At 46.7% G+C, this 24,208-nt stretch overlaps 1 protein-coding gene and 1 pseudogene across 3 annotated transcripts; both read left to right on the forward strand.

Annotated features, from left to right (window-relative positions):
• Window positions 1-4,620: 4,620 nt before the first annotated feature.
• Window positions 4,621-10,413, forward strand: Serpina3g (serine (or cysteine) peptidase inhibitor, clade A, member 3G). 2 transcript variants are annotated; one of them, NM_001353612.1, is made up of 5 exons: window positions 4,621-4,792; window positions 6,412-6,818; window positions 7,509-7,782; window positions 8,721-8,871; window positions 9,510-10,413. In NM_001353612.1, exons 2-5 carry the CDS (start codon window positions 6,788-6,790, stop codon window positions 9,798-9,800), a joined length of 747 nt encoding a protein of 248 aa, NP_001340541.1. In that variant the 5' UTR covers window positions 4,621-4,792; window positions 6,412-6,787; the 3' UTR covers window positions 9,801-10,413. The 2 variants fall into 2 exon arrangements, with proteins under 2 accessions (NP_001340541.1, NP_001340542.1); NM_001353613.1 differs by lacking the exon at window positions 6,412-6,818.
• A 5,956-nt stretch (window positions 10,414-16,369) lies between these two features.
• On the forward strand, window positions 16,370-22,879 carry Serpina3h (serine (or cysteine) peptidase inhibitor, clade A, member 3H; annotated as a pseudogene). The gene is made up of 5 exons (NR_033450.1): window positions 16,370-16,446; window positions 18,614-19,231; window positions 19,946-20,219; window positions 21,159-21,309; window positions 21,949-22,879. The product of NR_033450.1 is annotated as a serine (or cysteine) peptidase inhibitor, clade A, member 3H (transcript).
• The last annotated feature ends 1,329 nt before the right edge of the window (window positions 22,880-24,208 follow it).

A 24,208-nucleotide genomic window follows, 5' to 3' on the forward strand; every position in this document is an offset into this window, starting at 1 on the left:
CACAGTCCAACACAGCTCACACTCCTATACACACACACACACACACACACACACACACACACAAACACGTACACGCACACGCACACGCATATACACCATACCAAAACTACACATGCTCTCCAGCAGCACACCAAAGGGAATAGAAGGAGGAAACAGTGATGCAGGCTTCCCCACTGCTGAGAACCTTCAGCATGAGCCCACACTTGCTGAAGCACCTCTCTTTCATTTCCTTTACACTTCTCAGCAGAGAGGATTCTCCTCAGGGCAGCCTGCCTGTTGGAGGTCCTGCCTGCCTCTGGTCTCTTCTCTCAAGTTACCTGCATTTGCATTAACCTCTCAGAGCTCTGATCATCTCTCTGCCACCTCCAATATTAGAATAGATACAGGCAGCTGTCTGTTAAGATGCTGCCAGGAAGATGCAGGCTACCATGGCTCCTGCCCTGACTGTTGATGTTCTGTTTAAGGAGGGGCACTTTAGGGAGCTGGGCAGCTTTTCATTAGTCTTAAGTGCACAATGTAGGTTCATCACAGGTTTAGAGATTTGGGGACCATGAAGTATGCATTGTCCACAACCAGAACCCTTAACAACAAATCACAGTGAAACAAGAGAACTAAGGACTGAATATGAATCTAGACTTCAGATGGTCTGTCATCAACGTGACAATACAGCAGATACCACACCATCACAATCTCCATGTGTCTGTCCCCACCTCTGAAACCTAAGACTCAAGGCCAGCAGCTGTGGCGCATTTCATATCCTCTGCCTAAAGGTCAGAGCTGGATGCAGAGCAGCAGTGAATGAATGAATGAATGCATGAATGTGTGAATGAATTCATAAACGTGTGTATGAAGAGATTATGAATGTTAATGTAGTGAGAATGAAGCCTATATCTTATCAGCAAGTAAGGACATCCACTGAGATAGATGGCCATGGAGAGATGGGAACAGACCAGTCCTTTTGATGAAGGAGACTGGGATAACATAAGGCTCCCAGCAACCTCAGCTTTGTGGACATGAGCTTCTCTCTGCTCCTCCTACACTGATATAAATTGAAGTCCAGAAAGTGACAGACTGCCCAAGGTCACATGGAAGAATGATATCAGGGAACATGTTGGCATGACAGCAAATTCTGGCAATAAATAAGCCAATCAGAGATAAAACACTAATACAGGGGAATTACTTTATGATAGTGGGAGATGGAGATGGGTCAGGGAAGTGACTGTCATCTGAGGCAAGGGCATGGATTCCTAGAATAAGATACCCAAAGGTTGATGGATGAACCAGCTTGGACATCTGCAACCACTCAATGTCAATCATGGGACACAAGATGTGCATGAGGCAGGAGAGTACCTCCCTGTGGACTTATCTTCTCCCTGGGAAAGCTTGACCGTCACAACAAAACATTTCAGAAGCATGTAGGAAAACAACCAGGGAGACAGCAGGAGCAGAAGTGAGGCAGCTCCACATGAGCTGAGAATTCAAGGGAACGAGCAACTGAGCTGTGCAAATGGACAGAGAACCTGGGCTCTAAGGAGCTGACAGCAAGAGCCAAGGTCTTGAGGGAGGATATCCTTGGTACATTAGAGCAATGGAAATAAGGGGACAGATGGTTCAGAAGGTTGACAAGAAGCAGATCATGCAATAGAGAGTGTCAGATTCCTCTTGCACATAATAGGGTTACAGTATGTGTGGAGAGCTTTTGGGGCCCCTTGGCAAGAATCTGACATTGTCCCCCCAAAAAGAAATGGGTTTCTGGCAGTAATATAACATTAGGCCAGGACAAGGAAGTAAGCTCAGGCAGGAATCTAATTTTAGGCTAAGAATAGGGAAGTAAGATCAGGCAAAAATCTACTTTTAGGCCAGAACAAAGAAGTAGGCTACAGGCAAGAATATAAGTTTGGGCTAGGATAGGGAAGTAGGCTCAGATATCTTGGTCATCCTGTTAAGCCCTTAAAACAGTGATCACCAGACAGACTTTGTGTATTGCTTTGCTTGTTCCTTGACTATTTGTATTTATGGTACAGCTTGACCTTATTTCTTGGATATAATTAAAATAGTGTAAGAGCAGATTGGGAAAAAATGAACCCACTTTTACCTCAGAAGTGGCTGGGCTCATGCTACTTTGTTGTCTAATTTTCTTTTTTCTTCTTAATCCTTGCAGCTGCCCTGGAGAACCTGTTGACTGACTGAGCTGGCTTGGTCATACCTGTCTCAGTGAGAGTGGAGGAATCACATAGATCTTTCTAAAAGTGTACAGACTCAGGGAGTGGAGCCAAAAACAAGTTCAGGCTTTAATAAAACAGACCCCCCAGGCTGCAATGTAGATTTTCTTGGGGTGATTCAGAGGGAAAGTTAAAGACTTGGTTAGTGCCCAGGGATGGGATGTGTCCTGTAAATCAAAGCTGAGGAATCCAACAGACTTTTCTTCAGTAGGCTCCAGGGGTCCAGACAGAGAGAAAGCTGGCCATAGTGAACAAATGAGGGACACAGACAAAGAGGATGCAGTTACTAAATTAAATTGTAGGAGTGGACAGACATATGGACAGGGTATGAGGAGACATTAATTCATTTTTCTATCGCTATGATGAATCACCATGGCCAATAAGCAAGTTGGGAAGGAAAGGGTTGCTGATGCTTATACTTCTACAACAACATTCATCACTGAAGGAAATCGGGGAGGAAGCCAAACAAGGCAGAATCCTGGAGGAAGGAGCCCATGCAGGGTCCATGCAGAGAAGCTGCTTAGTGGCTTACTTCACATGGCTTCCTCTGCCTCCTTCCTTACAGGACCTATGCTCATTAGTCCAGGGAATCCACCATGCACAATGGGCTGGGCACACTATAAATCACTAAAAAATTGCAGACTGAGACACAGGTTCAAATGTCAACTGAGATTCCTTCCTGTCAGATGACCACACTTTGTTTCAAGTTGAAATGAATATAGCCTGCACAGTGGAAGGGAAAAGCTGGAGCAACCAACTCTAAAATTTGATGTTGGATGTGGTGGGTAACTGGAGCCAGCAGAATCCAGAAGAAATACCCAGGAGTCTCAAAAGTGAAACATAAGGTAGGGGGGACAGGACCCTGCGAAAAGTTCCCAGTGTTCTTTACCTGATTTCAGAATCAAATGTAAGCAAAGAAGAAGTGAAAACATTAAACTAAATTCTGTGGGTAGGAAGAAGATGCTATTGGGAATCAAATTGCCAAGTGTCTCTCTCTCTCTCTCTCTCCCTCTCTCTCTCTCTCTCTCTCTCTCTCTCTCTCTCTCTCTCTCTCTCTCTCTCTCTCTCTCTCTCTCTCTCTCTCTCTTAGTTCCAGGCAGAGAGAAGAAGCAACATCAGAAAGAAGACAAAAGATTTGAAATGACAGCAGTGTAGAGTACTTTGAGCTGATTCAGGCTGAGTACACGAAAAGGGAACTAGGTCCCTTGCCTGAAGTAGCTGATATTTGTGAGAATGTTAAGGTTCCTCCTGGTGAACAGGAAAGTACCATAGACCATCTTCTTTCCTGGTATGTGTAGACTCAACTTGAGGCCTTCTTCAGGCATCAAGAATCCTTCCTGTTAGGACCTGTACTTCCATTTGGGGGACTGCAGCTTTGGACCAAACACATGCTGGTGAATCTCTCACCTTACTGTTGACACAAAATTCACAGCTCTCATCCTAAAGAGAGTAAGGGATACTTCATTCTAGAGCCAGTTTGCATGACAATTGTCAGAGAACACAGATTTCCATCACCCAAATTCCATGTTCAATGGGGAATCACTTCTACAAAATCATTATGGCTTTACAAAAGAAAGCAAGCCATAAATCAAGGCAAGTTTAAGAGGCATGGGTGGATACCTGAGAGTCAATTGCATCAGCATGGGGAAAGCTCATCTCTAGACTCAAGACATCATCTGCTTCCTTGCTTAGCTCTTGGGGTGCAGCTAGCTGGTTGCTAAGTTAATAGATCCTATTGTCACAGGTGTCAGTTCTGACACACAGGCAGGCAATGCATGGGTGTTCCATAGAGGTAGAACTTAGCAGAAGATAAGGTGATAATGAGCCTCTGTCAGGACCTGCCATGCTCCAGTCTCTCTACAGAACTGAAGTTCCTATCAGCTAAGTCATTCTCTGCAGGCAAAGCCTCCTTTCAGATTTCCTCCACTGCCAGTCACAGGCAGCTTCCCTTCAGATGTCAGATAGCCAAACAATACAAAGCATATCTCTGTTTTTTTATGTACCGATTGTAGCATTTCAGGACACTTATACAGAAGCAAGCTAAAGCCTGTCAACATTGAGGAATGTGTTTATTAATGTGCAATCTTCCCTATAGAAATGTGCCAGCATGGACATAGAATTGTTTTCCTTTTGAAGTGACTTAGAAAGCCCAGCACAAGTGTCACCTTTACCCCTCCTGGGGACTTGTGGTCTGTGCTTGTGCCCGGTCTTTTTTCCTTCACTACACATCCCTGTCCCACAGTCTCCTTTCAACCACTAGAAAAGCAGTAGCCATAACAAGACATCCCCGTGGTATGTTATTTAGAACTGTTAGGGGGTTTCCGAACAGGAAATGGTTTTGAAAGTTAAAACCTATAAGTTATAGTTCCCAGAAATCACCCGGTCTGTCCATTTCTCATTAGAGTCCAGAGCACAGCTTATCTGCATCAACATTTCCTAAGATGTGGGAGGAGTTTGGTTCGGATAAATAATTCAGCATGCAGTGGAGAGAACAGCAGACCAGGAAGGCAGCAGCCCTGACCACCAGGAGCCAGATATCACAGACACTGGCAGCTGGCTCAGCTCTGCAGGTAAGGCCGTGATACTTTCTCTCTGGGGACAGAGGAGTTCATAGGCTGTGTGGTCTATGACCTAAGGTTTTGGTTTGGGGAGGGGGAGGGTTTTTATCTGGGGCACTAATTTGGACCCCAGGAACATTTCTGCAGTGCATGAAAATCTTCACTGTTATCTGGGTCTTCATGGCTATGGAAGTTGCTGGTGCCATGAGCTATGCTCCTGGAAAGCAAACGGAACCTGCTCCTTTTGACCCTCCACAGGTCCGTACTGAGACCTTGCTAATTCAGGTGCTGATGTAGAAGCCAGGAAGGAACAGGATTGTTACAGAATCCCTCAGCAGAGTGAGAACCACTGCCATGCTCCCATCAGACTGCAGAGGCCTTAGGTTCAGGGACCCCACTTCCCTTGTAAATTCCATGGATTGGAAAGCAGGGCCACACTCTCTCCTAGGCAGGAGGATAAGACAACTGCTCAGCTACTGACTCATTTCACTGCTCCACCAACAGACTAGCCTGTGTTCTGTGGAAATAAACTTGTAATAAATTATTATCTGATGCTTTTCCAAAGAAATGGTTGTCTCAGACTGACACAGTGAAGGTTGCTGAAGCTCCTGGCTTCTCTGCAGGCATGTCAGTGCCCTGGGGACATGAGGCAAAGCTCCAACACCTTCCTCCCCTGCTCTCCTTTCTCCTACATCTCCCAGTCTCTTATCCCCTCCATCTTCCCCTTAGCTCCTTCATCCTGTCCCCTCATCCTCCCATCATCCAGCCCATCTCCCTTCAACTTCCACATTCCTTCTTCTCCTTTCCCATTGTCCTCTCCGTTCCCCACTCCTCCCCCTCCCCATCCCACACCTATGGACTCTGTGTTTCCTCTGATCTCTCCTATAGTCCGCACAGAGGCTGAAAAGGAGCAGCTGTCTTCAGAAAGATCACAAGCCATCACTTGTAGGGTTTCATGGTACCTGTGACTCCCAGGACAGGTGTGTATAGAGGAGATGGCCCTTTGGATATTTGTCACATCCACCCCACGTTGAATATACTATATATTACAAATAATATCGATAATTATGTAACATGGGCCTCTTGACACATTGTCCAGAGAAGTTTACCCATCTGCTTGCTACCACACAGACATCCTGAGAGCCAGAATAAAATATGGTCCAGGAATGAAAAATTGAGGCTCCACTAAGTTTTCTTCCCATCAGAAAAAAAAAATTTTTTGCAATGAGGTATAAACTACCAGGTGGTACTCAGCATGCTTTGAGTTAAAGAACCTTCCACTCTTTATCCTTCTAATTGTACCTGTTCTCAGAGGTCCCAAGGCCCTGACACTGAGCCAGATAATTATATTGTTTCTTCCAAATTGACATCCCCACTCCAAGAAACATGCTCTAGATCCACCTCACTGCCATGAGATTTCTTAAACAGGTCACCGGGAGGTTGGTCTGGGTCCTGTCCTACCTTACTGGCCTAAGATTCTTTCCCTGAGCTGCAGTCCGTGAAGTACAAGAAAATGTCACATCAGTGGACAGTTTAACACTGGTCTCCAGCAACACTGACTTTGCCTTCAGCCTCTACAGGAAGCTGGTTTTGAAGAATCCAGATGAAAATGTTGTCTTCTCCCCATTCAGCATCTGCACTGCCTTGGCCCTCCTGTCCCTGGGAGCAAAGAGCAACACCCTGAAGGAAATCCTAGAAGGTCTCAAGTTCAACCTCACAGAGACCCCTGAACCAGACATCCACCAGGGCTTTAGGTACTTGCTAGACCTTCTAAGTCAGCCAGGGAACCAGGTACAGATCAGCACAGGCAGTGCCCTGTTTATTGAAAAGCACCTACAGATCCTGGCAGAGTTCAAGGAGAAGGCAAGGGCTCTGTACCAGGCTGAGGCCTTCACAGCAGATTTCCAGCAACCTCTCAAGGCCACAAAGCTCATCAATGACTATGTGAGCAATCACACCCAGGGGAAGATCAAGGAACTCATCTCAGGCCTGAAAGAGAGCACATTGATGGTGCTGGTGAACTACATCTACTTTAAAGGTGGGCGTGGTCACTGCCTGGGAGTGGAGGGAGAGGATCTTGTCAGGGGACTTGTGTCCTTTATGCTGCCCATTTTGAAGTAGGTTTTGAAGCCTTGCAGGAACTGTTGTGCAATTTTTATTACACACAGTCCCTATCTCTCTATGATTTTTAGATATAGTTATAATTCGTGGAACACACACATTACCCATGCCTTACTAACTGCACTATCAATGGGTTCCTGGAAAACTGAGTCTGTGTTACAGGACCCAGGGTCTTCACTCTACCTTCCAACAATGTGGATCCCACCCTGCACAGTTAACAGACCTCAGAGAGGGAGGACTCAACTCTTCTCTTCTCTCCCAATACCTTCTAGACATGCTTCCCCTAAGAATCCCCATCTCCCCCCAGGATCCAGGCTCACCATTTGCACTCTCATCCCTTGCTTATACACCTGTTACTCAGAACCTCAATTCTCCAGGCTGAGGGTTAGACGTTAAACATTGTTCTTTGCAAACAAAGCCTGTGGATCCCTTCTCATTCAGAGTTCTGTATCTCTCAAGGATTTTCTAATCATTATAAAACTACTAAGGGACACTGTGCTGTTGAAGGTATATTGACAGCTGTCATGACTCAGCAGTGGGTGCCATATGGGGTGGAGTTGCAGTCTCTGTGCCAGTGTTACAATCTGATGATTTGCTCCACATTTAGGCAAATGGAAGAACCCCTTTGACCCGAATGATACATTTAAGTCCGAGTTCTACTTGGATGAGAAGAGGTCTGTGATTGTGTCCATGATGAAAACTGGTTACCTGACAACTCCCTACTTCCGGGATGAGGAGCTGTCCTGCACTGTGGTGGAGCTGAAATACACAGGAAATGCCAGTGCCATGTTCATCCTCCCTGACCAGGGCAGGATGCAGCAGGTGGAAGCAAGCTTACAACCAGAGACCCTGAGGAAGTGGAAGAACTCTCTGAAGCCCAGGTACATAGACAAAGGACCCAGAACTGGCAAGGATCCCCGTAGTGCTGTTGTTCTGATGTCTAGTAGCCCAGTAACTCAAGAGTCTCACTTACAGCCTGTGTAAAGGTTAAAGTGTCAGCAGGGGACAGGTGGAGTTGAATTGAGTTCCCTCCACTACCTCAGGTGTTTCAGGCCTGATTTTACTGTGGTTTTTTTCCTTCACAATATGAGACCAGCTCACAGAGGGAGCTGAGGTTTCTCTCTAACAGCCTTTGTAGACATGGTGTCTTGAGTGAGTGGAGAGCTGTGAGCCAGGGGGGATTGTGATTGACAGGAGATGAGCTCTGAGACACAGCTGTGCCCCATGGAGTCCTCTCATCCCCTTGTCCATCATTCACTCAACATTCATGGTATGGTGACTTGAACACCCACTACATGACAAGCTGGACATAGACCCTCAGAGTCTATCAGAGATTAAAGTCCAAAATATTTTCTTAGCCTCTGGGCTTTGTTGCAATTGAGGAAGGGAAAGTGTGGGAATGCTAATACAGTGAATCTTTATTTCATTCCTCACTGGTGAAAAGTGGAGAGGTGATAGGGAGAGTGTCATAGGATAAGGACAGCTAGAGTCTGATGCAGGATCCTATGTTAAACAGAAGGCTCCTTAGGTGATGTCAGAGGGCCTCATGACAGGGAAGGGCTGCATTTGTGGATCTTGGAGGAAAGCAATCTCAGTCAAAGAACACCCAGCACCAAGTCAGGATGCCTGTTTACTGTTCACACTCTCAGGAACTGAGGATAATTAATGCATTAGGGAGAGCAAAGTCACATTGTGTAGGCATGGATGGGAAGAGGACTTCCCTGTAATTAGAGGACTCTCTGTGTAGAGGAGCCAAGCAGCACAGTGGACTGAAGGAGTCACAGAGTACAGGAACTCTATGTTTCTCTTTCATTCTCAGGATGATACATGAGCTCCGCCTGCCCAAGTTCTCCATCTCCACCGACTACAGCCTGGAGCACATCCTTCCTGAGTTGGGCATCAGGGAAGTCTTCTCCACACAGGCTGACCTGTCTGCAATCACAGGAACCAAGGATCTGAGAGTCTCTCAGGTAAAGCAAGAACTGCGGGGTAGGTCAGCTTGGTCATGAATGTGTATGGTTAAGGCCATCTGGGCATGTGGGATTGGGACATCTGTGAGAACACCTGTACTTCTGTTTCCCTCATGCCGGGGAGAACTTAATCCCACCCTAGATAATCTTGCTGAGAGCATGCAGCCAGTCCCTACATTGCCCTTTGGACTAGACCTCACCAAGGAACCTATGGGGGGGATTGCCTACACTTGGTGTTAGATCACATGGTTACCAACCTGTGCTGCACTGCAGGTGCCACTCACAATCCACTGCAGGCACAAAGCATGCCCAGCCTCAACTTCACTGCAACAGCCAGGACTTCCTCTCTAGCACATAGAATAGCAGCACTAAACATAAGAAACATAATAAAAAATGCTGGCATTGCCTACTCCTGTCCGCCTGTTGAAGTGGTTTCAGGGCATCACTGTTTCAGACACTGAGCTGACCAGGGCCTGCCTCATCTCACAGCTTGAACAGAGACTTGGGAATCCAGGGTTAGAGCTCAGGGAAGGAACAAAAAACTTCATGAGCAAATGAAGCCAGCACTCACTGTTTGCTCAAGACACTGTTCCTGCCCTCCCTGGTCTCCAGTTTGTGATGTGTTTCTCTCCCCACAGGTGGTCCACAAGGCTGTGCTGGATGTGGCTGAGACAGGCACAGAGGCTGCTGCTGCCACAGGAATGGCAGGTGTCGGATGTTGTGCAGTTTTTGACTTTCTGGAAATATTTTTCAACAGGCCATTCCTGATGATTATCTCTGACACAAAAGCTCACATTGCCCTCTTTATGGCAAAAGTTACAAATCCAGAGAGATCTATGAACTTCCCAAATGGTGAGGGTGCTTCTTCCCAACGGCTGGAATCTAAGCGTTTATGTTTTGGTGATCCGCTATGCCTGATTGGACAGTGACACTTACCAACTCTGTCACGTCCTCATGCAGAGAAAGAAGCCTATGGCTGGTTATTGTCAGACTCTCTGTCATGATGGTATCACGAAATCAGGTTCCTGACCTGAAATTTGTGTTATTCCCTTTCCCTGCTGTCTCCATTGTATCTGCCTCAACCCAAAAGCCTGGGCCCAGCAGTGAGGCTCTCTCCTAACTTAGGCTCTGCTTATGTCTGCCTTCATCCTTTCAGTCATGATGGGACTGTGCAAGTTTACAGGCCAACCCATAAGGACTAAGAAAGGAACCTGGTGCCCTGGGTCTATCTGCAGCATCTGAAATGCTTGGTGCCCAGATCTGCCTTATGCTTGCCTTCCTCTGGGCAGAATTATCCTCAGCCCCTGCATAGTCTCCTGGCCCCACCCAGATCTGGCACAGGTGGAGATCTCAGCCCTGCAGCTGCATGGGGCCTGTGGGTCAGAGCAGCTCCTCCCCCTGTAGCACTCCTACTCAGAACAGAGTAGTCTTTCTCAATGTCTCTTGTTGACCAACTACGTAGGACTGGTGGACACCTCTGCATTCATCACACAAATTGAAAGGGCAGGAGCTAAGGATCAATAAACATGTAACTGCATTGAATGTGACAGTGTTCACAGAGCTTCCATTTGACGATTATACCCTCTGGTGACAACAGGGACGTAGAGATTGTCACTCAAATTCTGTAACTTCTGTGATGGCTATCTGACCTAATGCTATTGTGAGTCCCTTTACGGATAAGGAAACTGAGGCACAGAGAAGCGTAGTCATTTTCCCATGACACACAGCTAGGTAGTATAGTATTTCAAGTTTGCTGGTGACAAGGCACAACCTGCATCCAACAGTGAGTCTGTGCCTGAGACTTCACAGTGGTGGTGGGCGGGTGAATGATAAAGCAAGACTCTGGATGCTTCACACAGAGCACCCAAAAAGACCTGGGTAGAGGAGGTGAGCTCTGTGATGAGGACAGAGGATGGGGATGATGGTGATGATGGTGATGATGGTGGTGATGGTTATGTTGGTGGTGAGGAGGAGGAAGAAGAGAAGGAGGAAGAGGAGGAAGAGGAGGCAGTGTTTGTAGTCCGGTAACCAAAAAGTGTATTTTGCCCAGTGAAAAGAACAATGGAGGCATTTCTTAGACTCCGAGATGAAGCATATTTTAGAAAAGTGCAGAACATACACTAGATGGTAAATCCATTTCTTAAAATGTAACAAGGGGAAGAAAGTGAGGGGTGAAAGCTCAAAAATCACAATGTGTCTTTCCCACTGGATATAATGAAACTCAGACATATAGTCACTTTGACATTTTAACCCAACTACCTGAGAGAGATCACTGACAAGGTCCCAGGTTTACTCATGAAAGATTAGCAAACAGCATTATGGGATAGGGAATAATAGTGCTGGCAATAGTTATAATGACCATCAACATCCTGGATGCCACTTCCACCCTCACACTATCCCAACCCCTGCAGCTACATCTCAGAAACTGATGCAAAATGCAGGCATAGGATGAGAACTTGTTTCATGTCATGTGTGGTTGCAGGGCTTGAATTCCAAGCCTTCCTTTGCAGCAGTAGGAATGGAGAATGGTGCAGCATCTTTGAAGAGGTTGATACAGCAATCACACTGTAGGCAGGTGCTCAGAGGAACAGGAAGCAAGGACCTGACAGGCACAGCAGCCAGCGTCCACCATGCTTCTCATAGTTGGCAAAGGGCTTGTGAATTAAGGGTCCCCCAACAGACGCAAGAAAGAGCAGAGCTCACTCAGGCCACACACTATTACTGAATTAGACAAACATGGGAGGTGCCACTTCCTGCTGCCCTGTATGTGAGCTTGACAGTATTTTCACAGGGAAACAAACCCATAAGTAGGGCCTGTGTCCTGTGAGCTACAGACAGGTGGTATTCAGAAGAGGGAAATATATGAATATAAAGGGTGCTCTAATGGTTGTGTAGAGCTATGGGGACCTGGGGGCATGACACATCAATGTTTATGAAGTCTGTAAAACAGTGACTAACATGGCTTGAAATGAGATACTGAAAATTCTGGCCAAGCAGAAATGGAATGTGAGTCCTCAGGGAAGGTTCTCTGAGCTTTAAGGTTGTGAAATGGATGGGCAGCAGACAGAAGGCCCAGCTGCTGGATGTGAAGTTTGTATGGTGTTGCAACATGGGGACAATAATTCAACATGCTATGGGGTTCAAATACTATGTTCCACCAGAATTTTGGGAGTAGGGACATGAGATCCTCTATGTCACCATCAGGCCTGCTGAGGAGGACTGGTCCATCTGCAGTCCCTCCTTTCCACTTCACTGGCTTTGCCCTTTTACTGTGAGCACAAATAGAAGTTGCTTTACTAACATGTCATTTACTCCTCCTTTTGAACCGAGGAGAAAAATGAAATATCTGAGAGTGAATTTAAGGTCAGTCGGGCAAGATAGTGAGGCACTTAGTGAAAACAAAACTGTAAGAAGAGGGCTGTGCCCTCCTTAGAATTGGGAACAAAACACCCATGGAAGGAATTACAAAGACAAAGTTTGGAGCTGAGATGAAAGGATGGACCATGTAGAGACTGCCATATCCAGGGATCCACCCCATAATCAGCCTCCAAACGCTGACACCATTGCATACACTAGCAAGATTTTATCGAAAGGACCCAGATGTAGCTGTCTCTTGTGAGACTATGCCGGGGCCTAGCAAACACAGAAGTGGATGCTCACAGTCAGCTAATGGATGGATCACAGGGCTCCCAATGGAGGAGCTAGAGAAAGTACCCAAGGAGCTAAAGGGATCTGCAACCCTATAGGTGGAACAACATTATGAACTAACCAGTACCCCGGAGCTCTTGACTCTAGCTGCATATGTATCAAAAGATGGCCTAATCGGCCATCACTGGAAAGAGAGGCCCATTGGACACGCAAACTTTATATGCCCCAGTACAGGGGAACGCCAGGGCCAAAAAGGGGGAGTGGGTGGGTAGGGGAGTGGGGGTGGGTGGGTATGGGGGACTTTTGGTATAGCATTGGAAATGTAAATGAGCTAAATACCTAATAAAAAATGGAAAAAAAGAGAAAAAAAACAAAACAAAAAAAAACAAAAAAAAAGAAGAGGGCTGTGCACATGGATGCACACATGCACGTTCACTAACACACAGACACGTAGGCTGTTTTCTGAGTATATGTCAGGCTCTGAGTTCAAAAATATGTATACGTGTGTGTGTGTGTGTGTGTGTGTGTGTGTGTGTGTGTGTGTGTGTGTTTGTGTGTGTGTAGGTGAGTAGGTATGTGTTTACATATAGCCATACACTACATATACTTCTGTGAATGTGTGTATATGAGTGTGTTTATATATAGACACACATATATGTATGATAGAAACGTATATACATAAGTAGAAAATGGACAAATATGTCGATGGGTGTAAGGACGGTCAGATTCTTCCAGTTTGTGCAGGTGTAATTTAAAAATGGAGCATTTGGCCTTGAACTTGAGTCATTCAAATTGCTACAACCAGAATATAAAAGAAGAAATAAATATAGGATTGTCATAGCAAACCCACATGTTTCCCAGGGAAATGACTGAGGCTGCTGGGACTCAGGTAGACTGCCTAGGGCTGCTGGCAGGAAGAGAAGGAAGAACAGGACACCTGTCTCACACACTTCTCTCTACACTTAGTCAGCCAGGTCACTTTTATTCCATCCCTGACCTGAGCAGGATGAGGAAGGACCAGGGATGCAGTTGCTAAGGTTTATCCTCTTCCTTAAAGTACAAACTCATTTTTCTGCATCCCAATGTCAGATCCTAATGACTGGTATTCTCTGTAATTACATTGAAATGTAATCCACCATCATAGCGGTAAAAGCACAAGAGCCCATGGGATGAGCAGGTAAGACATGCTTTAACAGCCATGCAGCTCCCTAGACACAAGGCATGTCAGTTCCAGGGATGTGCAGCAGGGGTCCACAATGTGCTGTGCAGAAAGAGAAACCAGAAGAAAGTAGCATTCTGCATTTTCTACTGGCTCAGGATGCATGTTTCACTAACTGTGACTTTCATGTCATCCTGGAGCACAGAGAAGGCAGGAGGGGAAACTGGGGCTCAAGAGTGTATTAAACAGCAGATGAGTTGTTGTTTTGACCCTCACCCTGAACAGTAACCCTGTCCAAAAGTGCCCTGTTCCAAAGCTGTCACCTGAAAGGGCAGCTTTCTCTGCTGTTCTCTGCTGAAAGGGCTGCTGTTCTCTGAATACTTGTGCTGGGGACTCTGAGCCATGTGCAGCCTCCACTCAACCCCTGTACAAGCAGAAGTCCAGCTTCCCATGGCCTCCCGGTGGACAAACCTCTGGGTCAGGGCCATGCTGGCCAATTGAGTCTTTTTAGCTCCTTGGAACGTTCATCAAATACACTCACTTTGAGGGAATGTGGGTCCACAGATGGCCAGCTAGCTGATTAGGACACAGTCCAACACAACGCAAACTCCTGTACACACACCCACACACCCACACACACACACACACAAACACACCATACCAAAACTACACATGCTCTCCAGCAGCAGACCAAAGGGAATAGAAGGAGGGAACAATGATGCAGGCTTCCCCACTGCTGAGAACCTCCAGCATGAGCCCACACTTGCTGAAGCACCTCTCTTTCATTTCCTTTACACTTCTCAGTAGAGAGGATTCTCCTCAGGTCAACCTGCCTGCTGGAGCTCCTGCCTGCCTCTGGTCTCTTCTCTCAAGTTACCTGCATTTGCATTAACCTCTCAGAGCTCTGATCATCCCTCTGCCACCTCCAATACTAGTTGGGCAGTGTCTGTCAAGATGTTACCAGGAAGATGCAGGCTACCATGCCTCCTGCCCTGACTGTTGATGCTCCATTTAAGGAGGGGCTCAGTGGGGGTGCTGAGCAGCTTTTCATTAGTTCAGTGCACAGGGCAGGTTCAGCTCAAGTTTAGAGATTTGGGGACCATGAAGTATGTATTATCCACAACCAAATCCCTTACCAAAAAGTCACAGTGAATAAAAAGAACTAAGGACTGGATATGAATCTAGACTTCAGATTGTCTGTCATGAACGTGACAATGCAGCAGGTACCACACCATGACAATCTCCATGTATCTGCCTTTACCTCTGAGACTCAAGTCTCAAGGCCAGCAGCAATGGCCCATTGCCTATCCTGTCCATACAAGACAGACCTTTATGCAGAAAGGCATAAATGAATAAATGCATGAATGTGTGAATGAATTCATAAACATGTATATGAGGAGATTATGAAAGTTAATGTAGTGAAAATGAAGCGTATGCCTTAAAAGCAAGTCAGGACAACCACTGAGGCAGATGGTCATGCACAGATGGGAACAGACCTGTCCTTTTGATGGAGGAAACTGAGATAACATGAGGCTTCCAAGTAACCTCAGCTTTTAGGACCTGAGCTTCTCTTTGCTCCTCCTACACCGAAATAAACTGAAGTTCAGAAAGTGACAGACTGCCCAAGGTCACATGGAAGAATGATATCAGGGAACATGTTGGTATGACAGCAAATTCTGGCAATAAATAAGCCAATCGCATATGAACCACTACTGCAGGGGAATTACATTATGAGAGTGGGAGATGGATATGGGTAAAGGAAGTGACCGTCATCTGAGGCAAGGGCATGGATATCTAGAATAAGATACACAAAGTTGGGTGCATGAACCAGCTGGGACATCTGCAACCACTCAGTGCCAATCATGGGACACAAGATGTCCATGAAGCAGGAGAGTACCTCCCTGTGGACTTACCTTCCCCCAGGGAAAGCATGACCAACACAATACAGCATTCCAGAAGCATATAGGAAAACAACCAGGGAGACAGCAGGAGCAGAAGAATGCATGGGTGTTCCATAGAGGTAGAACTTAGCACAAGATAAGGTGATAATGAGCCTCTGTCAGGACCTGCCATGCTCCAATCTCTCTACAGAACTGAAATTGCCAACAGCCAGTCAGTCTCTGCAGACAAAGACTCCTCCACTGCCAGTCACAGGCAGCTTCCCTTCAGAAGTCAGATAGACAACAGTGCAAAGCATGTCTCTATTATTTTATGTACCAATTTTATCATTACAGGCCACTTATATAGAAGCAGGCTAAAGCCTGTCAGCATTTTGGAATGTGTTTATTAATGTACAAGCTTCCCTATAGAAATGTGCCAGCATGGGTATAGAATTGTTTTCTCTTTGAAGTGACTTAGACAGTCCAAGACAAATGTTAGCTTTATCCCTCCTGGGGACATGTGGTCTGTGCAGGCAAGCTATAAATCCCCATCCCACAGTCTCCTTTGAACAATTAGAGACACAGAAGTCACACCACTTCATCCTATTGGTATGCTATTTAGGACAGTTAGGGGCTTTCCCAGCAGGGAATAGTTCTGCCAGATAAAAGCTGTCAGTTCTTGTTCTCAGGAAACACCCAGTCTGTTCCTTTCCCATCAGAATCCAGAGCACATCTTGTCTGGATCAGCATTTCTTAGAACTGGGAGGAGTCATTGGTGGGGATAAATAATTCAGCATGCAGTGGAGAGAACAACAGACCAGGAAGGCAGCAGCCCTGCCCACCAGGAGCCAGCTATCACAGACACTGGCAGCTGGCTCAGCTCTGCAGGTAAGGCCCTGATACCTTCTCTCTGGGGACAGAAGGAGGCTTCACAGGCTGTGTGGTACTGTCTGTGACCTAAGATTTTGGCTTGGGGAGTGTGAGGATTTCTATCTGGGGCCCTGATTTGGATCCTGTGGACATTTCTGCACTGCATAACACTCTCTTCTCTTGTCTGGGTCTTCATGGCTATGGAAGCTGCAGAAGTCATGAGCTACGCTCCTGGAAAGCAAATGGAACCTGCTCCTTCTGACCCTCCACAGGTCCATCCTGAGACCTTGTTAATGCAGGTGTTGATGTAGGAGCCAGGAAGGGACGGGGCTGTTACAGAGATCCTCTGCAGAGTCAGCACGGCTGCCATGCTCCCATCAGACTGCAGAGCCATTAGTTTCAGGGACCCCACTTCCCTTGTAAATTCCATGGATTGGAAAGCAGGGCCACACTGTCTCCTACGCAGGAGGATGAGACACCTGCTCAGACACTGACTCATTTCACTGCTCCACCAACAGACTAGCCTATGTTCTGGGGAAATAATCTTAAAATAAAGTATTATCTGGGGCTTTTCCTAAGAAATGGTTGCCTCAGTTTGACAAATGGTGAAGCTGGATGAAGACCCTGTACATCTGCAGACATGTCAGTGCCCTGGGGACATGAGGCAAAGCTTCAACACCTCCCTCCCCTGCTCTCTATGGAGAGCCAGGAGCAATCGCCATTACAAGATGGCGCTGGCTTCCGTAGTGCCTAACTGCTAAACAAGTAATGTGTGCAGGTGCAAGAGTAAATTCGTGCAAGCCGGGGCATAGCAATGGGGTGATGGGCAAGCAACCAATCAGATGCTGACACGCCACACGGAGGGGTATATAAGCAGCACCATTTTCCGGGTTCGGGGTCTTCCTGAGATTAAGCAATAAAAAGCTTTGCTGTAGAAGGATCCGGTTGTCCGAGTGTGTTTTGCTGGCGAGACGTTACAAGGACAGCTCTCCTTTCTCCTACATCTCCCAGTCTCTTCTTTCCATCTTCCCCTTGGCTCCCTCATCTTATCCTCTCAGCCTCCCCTCCTCCAACCCATCTCCCTTCCAATCCCACATTCCTTTTTCTCCTTTCCCATTGTCCTCTCCCCTCTCCACTCCTCTCCCTTCCAATCTCACTCCTATGGAATCTGAATTTCCTCTGATCTCTCCTACAGTCTGTACAGGGGCTGAAAAGAAGTGCCTCTTTAGAAAGATCACAAGCCATCAGTTTTAGTGTTTCATGGCGCCTGTGGCTCCCAGGACAGGTGTGTATAGAGGAGATGCCCCTTGGACATTTGTCACATCCACCCCCATGTTGAAGTTTCTATATAATACATATATTATTACTAATTATATAACCTGGGTCTCTTGATATGTTTCCCAGAGAAGTCTACTCATCTGCTTGCTACCACACAGAAATCCTCAAAGCCAGAATAAAATATGGTCCAGGAATGAGATATTTAGGCTCCACTCAGTTTTCTTCCCACCAGAAAACCTTTTAGATCTGAGGTAAAAACTACAAGGTGGTACCTTGGCAGGAGTGAAAGAACCTTCCACTATTTGTCTTTCTAATTGGTACCTGTTCTCAGAGGTCTCAAGGCTCTGACACTGAGCCAGATACCTACAATGCTCCTGTCCTTTGAAATCCCAACTCCAAGAAATATGCTCTTGGTCCAGCTCAGTGCCATGAGATTTCATAGACAGGTTAAGTGTAGGTTGGGTAGGTCCTGTTCTGCCCAACGGGCTCAAGATTCTTTCCCTGAGTCCAGACTAAAGGGAGGTGATAAAGTATTGACACACAATTGCAACAGAAGACAGATCCTGCCTCCTAGTAAGTCCTTATGCCAATCTAAGAAAAGGGGAGGAGACATTAAGATAACTTAGGCTTATTCACAGCCCCACATTTTTCTCTTCCTTTCAAGGTGACCCTGGCAGTCTCTTCATTTCTCTGAATAATGGTTCTCTATTAGGAAAGTGGATATAGTAATAAAGTTCCTACACTGGTAAAGGAAGCAGGACACATGCTACTGCCATTAAAGAGGCCAGAGCATCTCCTATGAAGGTTGCAGAGGCAACCAAGTATAAAACAGGACAGATAAGAGAACTAGGTGATGGTCAGGACAACACTGGTTCTCATCTACAAAAGGATCATTTCTTTCACACAGGAGAAGAGAGTAATGGCTGGTATCTCCCCTGCTGTCCTTGGCTGCCCATGTGTCACCTTGGATAGGGACACTGCAGTCCATGAAGTGCAAGAAAATATCACATCAGGGGACAGTTTCACACTGGCCTCCAGCAACACTGACTTTGCCTTCAGCCTCTACAGGAAGCTGGTTTTGAAGAATCCAGATGAAAATGTTGTCTTCTCCCCATTCAGCATCTCAGCGGCCTTGGCCCTGCTGTCCCTGGGAGCAAAGAGCAACACCCTGAAGGAAATCCTAGAAGGTCTCAAGTTCAACCTCACAGAGACCCCTGAACCAGACATCCACCAGGGCTTTAGGTACTTGCTAGACTTCTCAGTCAGCCAGGGGACCAGGTACAGATCAGCACAGGCAGTGCCCTGTTTATTGAAAAGCACCTACAGATCCTGGCAGAGTTCAAGGAGAAGGCAAGGGCTCTGTACCAGGCTGAGGCCTTCACAGCAGATTTCCTGCAGCCTCGCCAGGCCACAAAGCTCATCAATGACTATGTGAGCAATCAGACCCAGGGGAAGATCAAGGAACTCATCTCAGACCTGGATAAGAGCACGTTGATGGTGCTGGTGAATTACATCTACTTTAAAGGTGGGCGTGGTCACTGCCTGGGAGTGGAGGGAGAGGAACTTGGTGGGGTAACTTGTGTCCTTTATGCTGCCTGTTGTAAAGTAGGTTTGGGAAGCCTTGCAGAAATGGGTGTGTAATTTTTATTACACACAGTCCTTACCTCTCTAAGATATTTAGATATAGTTATAATTCCTGGAACACACACATTACCCATGCCTTACTAAGCCCACTGTCAATGGATTCCTGGTTATCCAAGTCTTGGTTACAGGACCCAGGTGTTTTATAGCCACCACGGTTCGACCTTCTAATAAACTCGTTCCCACTGAGGAGCACATTAACAGACCTCAGAGAGGGAGGACTCAACTCTTTTCTTTTCTCCCAAACCTTCTAGACATGTTTCCCTCTAAGAACAACATGACCCCAATCTCTCTCCAGGCTCCAGGCTCACCATTTGCACTCTCATCCCTTGCTTACACACCTGGTTCTCAGTAGCTCAATTCTCCAGGCTGAGGGGTAGACATTAGATGTTGTTCTTTGCAAACTAAGCCTGTGGATCCCTTCTCATTCATAGTTCTGTATCTCTCAAGGATCTTCTAATTATTATAAAACTACTAAAGGATACTGTGCTGTTGAAGGTATATTGACAGCTGTCATAACTCAGCAGTTGGTGCCATATAGACTGGAGGTGTGGTCTCTGTGCTACTGTTACAATCTGATGATTAGCTCCACATTTAGGCAAATGGAAGATGCCCTTTGACCCCCATGACACATTTAATTCCGTGTTCTACTTGGATGAGAAGAGGTCTGTGAATGTGTCCATGATGAAAATTGAGGAATTGACCACACCCTACTTCCGGGATGATGAGCTGTCCTGCACTGTGGTGGAGCTGAAGTACACCGGAAATGCAAGTGCTATGTTCATCCTCCCTGACCAGGGCAGGATGCAGCAGGTCGAAGCCAGCTTACAACCAGAGACCCTGAGGAAGTGGAAGAACTCTCTGAAGCCCAGGTGAATACCCACAGGACCCAGAACTGGCAAGGATTCCCTTAGTGCTATTGTTCTAATATCTAGTATCCCAGTACCTCAGAGTCTCACTTACAGCCTGTGTAATTGTTAAAGTGTCAGCAGGGGACAGGTGGAGTTGAATTGAGTCCCCTCCACTGTCTCAGGTGTTTCAGGCCTTATTTTACTGTGGTTTTTGTTATCACAATATGAGGCCAGCTCACAGAGGGAGCTGAGGTTCTCCCCTCTCTAACAGGCTATAAATACTTGGAGTCTTGAGTGAATGGAGAGTTGTAAGCCACGGGGGATTGTGATTGACAGGACATGAGCTCTGACGCTCAGCTGTGCCTGTTGGAGCCTTCGCATACCCTCATCAGTCATTCATTCAACATCCATAGAATGGTGACCTGAAGACCTACTACATGCCAAGCTGGACATAGACCCTCAGAGTCTATCAGAGTTTGAAGTCCAAGATAATCTTCTCTTCTGGACTTCATTGTAATTGAGAAAGGGACAGTGTGGGAATGCCAATACAGTGAATGTTTATTTAATTCCTACTGGTGAGAAGTGGTGAGGTGAGAGGGGCAGTGTCAGAGGATAAGGACAGCTGGAGTCTGATCCAGGGTCCTATGTTAAACAGAAGGCTCCTTAGGTGATGTCAGAGGGCCCCATGACAGTGAAGGGCTGCATTTGTGGATCTAGGAGGAAAGCATTCTCAGTCAAAGAACAGCCAGCATCAAGTCAGGATACCTGTTTACTTGTCACACTCTCAGGCACTGATGGATAATTAATGCATTATGGAGAGAAAATTCAAGTCATGTAGGCATACATGGGAAGAGGGCTTCACTATAGGAAGAGGGCTGTCCAGGGAGAGGAGTCCAGGCAATACAGTGGACTGAAGGAGACACAGGGTCCATGAACTGTTTGGTTCTCTTTCATTCTCAGGAGGATAGATGAGCTCCACCTGCCCAAGTTCTCCATCTCCATGGACAACAGCCTGGAGCACATCCTTCCTGAGCTGGGCATCAGGGAGCTCTTCTCCACACAGGCTGACCTGTCTGCAATCACAGGAACCAAGGACCTGAGAGTCTCTCAGGTAAAGCAAGAAATGTGGGATGGTTCATCTTGGTCATGAATGTGGATGTTTAAGGGCATGTGGGCATGTGGGATTGGCACATGTGTGACAAGACCTGTATTTCTGTTTGCCTCATGGTGGGGAGAGCTTAATCCCACCCTAGATACACCTACAGAGATGATGCAGCCAGTCCCTATTTTGATCCTTGCACTAAACCTCACCAAGGAACCCATGGTGAGGAAGTGCCTATGCTTGGTGTTAGATCACATGGGTACCAACCTGTGCTACACTGTAGGTGCCACTCACAATCCACTGCAGGCACAAAGCATGCCCAGCCTCAACTTCACTGCAGCAGCCTGGACTTCCTCTCTAGCACATAGAATAGCAGCATTAAACATAAGAAACATAATAAAAAACGGTGGCATTGCCTACTCCTGTCCTCCTGTTGTAGTGGTTTCAGGGCATCACTGTTTCAGACACTGAGCTGACCAGGGCCTACCTCATCTCACAACCTGAACAGAGACTTGGGAATCCAGGGTTAGAGCTCAGGGAAGGAACAAAAAACTTCATGAGCATGTAAGGCCAGCACTCATTGCTAGCTCAAGACACTGTTCCTGCCCTCCCTGGTCTCCAGTTTGTGATGTGTTTCTCTCCCCACAGGTGGTCCACAAGGCTGTGCTGGATGTGGCTGAGACAGGCACAGAGGCAGCTGCTGCCACAGGGGTCAAATTAATTCTATGTTGTGAAAAAATCTATTCTATGACAATATATTTCAACAGGCCGTTCCTGATGATTATCTCTGACATAAACGCTCACATTGCCCTCTTTATGGCCAAAGTTACAAATCCCAAGTGAGACCAGAACTTCTCAAATGGGGAAAGGGCCCCTTCCCAAGAGCTGAGAATTGAGCCTGTATGTCTGTCTGTCTGCACATTTTGGCTTCCATGCTCTGCTTGGCTGAGGCATGCCTGACTAGACAGTGACACTGACTAACTCTGTGACTCCCTCATGCAGAGAAACAAGCCTATGGCTGGTCAGTGTCAGACTCTCTGTCATCTTGGCAGCCCTAGCTCAGGATCCTGACCTGAAATTTGTGTTATTCCCTATCCCTGCTCTCTCCCCTGTATCTGCCTCAACTCAAAAGCGTGGGCCCAGCAGTGAGGCTCTCTCCTAACTTAGGCTCTGCTTATGTCTGCTGTCAGCTTTTCAGTCATGATGGGACTTTGAAAGTTTAAAGCCAACTCATAAGGTCTAAGAAGGGAACCTGCTGCCCTGGGTCTATCTGCAGCATCTGAAACACTTGACGCCCAGTTCTGCCTTAGTCTTGCCTTCCTTTGGGCAGAGCTATCCATAGCCCCTGCAGAATCTCTTGGCCCTGCCCACCTCTGGCACAGGTGGAGCACTCAACCCTGCAAATGCATGGGGCCTGTGGGTCAAAGCAGCTCCCCCTAGCACTCCTACTCAGAACAGAGAAGTAGCCTAACCCTAAGTCTCTAATTGACCAACCTCATAGGACAGGTGGACACCTCCACCTTCATCACCCAAATTGAAAGGGCAGGAGCTAATGATCAATAAACATATAACTGCATTGAATGTGAGAGTGTTCACAGAGCTTCTGCTTGACGATTATAACCTACAGTGAAAACAGGGACATAGAGATTATCACTCACACTCTGTGACTCCTTTGATGGCCCTCTGACCTACATGCTATTGTGAGTCCCTTTATGGATAAGGAAACTGAGGCACAGAGAATTGTAGTCATTTCCCCATGACACACAGCTAGGTATTATGGTATTCCAAGTTTGCTGATAACAAGGGAAAACCTTCATCCAGCAGTGAGTCTGCTCCTGAGACTTTTGAGTGGAAGTGGGGAGGTGAATAATAAAGCAAGGCTCTGGATGGTTACAGGGAGCACCCGAAAAGACCTGGGTATAGGGCGTGACCTCTGTGATGAAGACAGAAGTTGAGGATGATGGTGATCATGATGATGGTGGTGGTGGTGGTAGTGTATGTGAGGAAGAGGAGACGGAGGGGGAGGGTGAAGAGGAGGCAGTTTTGGTAGTCAGATGACCAAAAAGAGAATTCTGTTCACGGCAAAGTTCAATGGAGCTATTTCTTAGAATCAGAAATGAAGTAGATTTTGGAAAAGTACAGGCCATAAACTAGATAGTATATAACCTAGCCCCATGTGGTCCTCTAATGTCTTAGAGACACAGGGAGCTGTGCAGGAGTAAACCACTGTTCCTATCACACCACTACAACATGTGTGGCTATAATGCAGAGAACTGTGTGGAGCAGGGTTCAGGGGGATCATCACTGAACATCATCAAGGAACAGCAGGTCAAATCTGGAGAGAGCAGTGGGTGATAGAGCTCAAGGGCTGAGCCAGGTAAGTAACTAGTCAGAGGAGGAGAGGAGGTCAAGGTGCATCTGGGTCAGGTGCTGGGTGACCATGGAGAATCCTGTGAGCCTGGAAACACAGCCAGAGGCCTGCAGACAGAAGGAAAGCTGTCCATCCAGGTGGAGACACACCTGAGCTTCAAGAATCCTGAGACCACACAATGGCAGGTGGACCTGTGGTCAGCAGAGAACCACACACATACAGAATTCTTTTCCTAGTGAACACCGAGATACCACACATAGAACCATGATGTGAGAGAAGAACAGACCATCCGTTGAGTGCAGCCAATTGTCCCCACAATGACAATGTGCCTAACAGTCAAGGACCTGATCTAGAAACCACATACACTCCATTAGTAGTGACAGGACCCAGCTGTGTCCCTCCATCCAATTTCACCTCTAATAAGGTGTCTAAGAAGCCTAGGTTTGAATAAATCTCATGTGGCCCTTCGGTAGGTATGCAACCTGTGGCCAAAGTCTGAGTCCATCTCTTTAAGGAGTCTAGAACCTAGGTATCTGC

This window comes from Mus musculus, chromosome 12 (genome assembly GCF_000001635.26).
Source record: "Mus musculus strain C57BL/6J chromosome 12, GRCm38.p6 C57BL/6J".
Lineage (NCBI taxonomy): Eukaryota > Metazoa > Chordata > Mammalia > Rodentia > Muridae > Mus > Mus musculus.

Bases quoted from the DNA above. Each gene is read 5' to 3' on its own strand.
- Serpina3g (NM_001353612.1), top strand. From the start codon at position 6,788: ATGGTGCTGGTGAACTACATCTACTTTAAAG. The intron at 7,783-8,720 runs GTACATAGACAA...TTTCATTCTCAG, and splicing joins AAGAACTCTCTGAAGCCCAG to GATGATACATGAGCTCCGCC. The intron at 8,872-9,509 runs GTAAAGCAAGAA...CTCTCCCCACAG, and splicing joins AGGATCTGAGAGTCTCTCAG to GTGGTCCACAAGGCTGTGCT.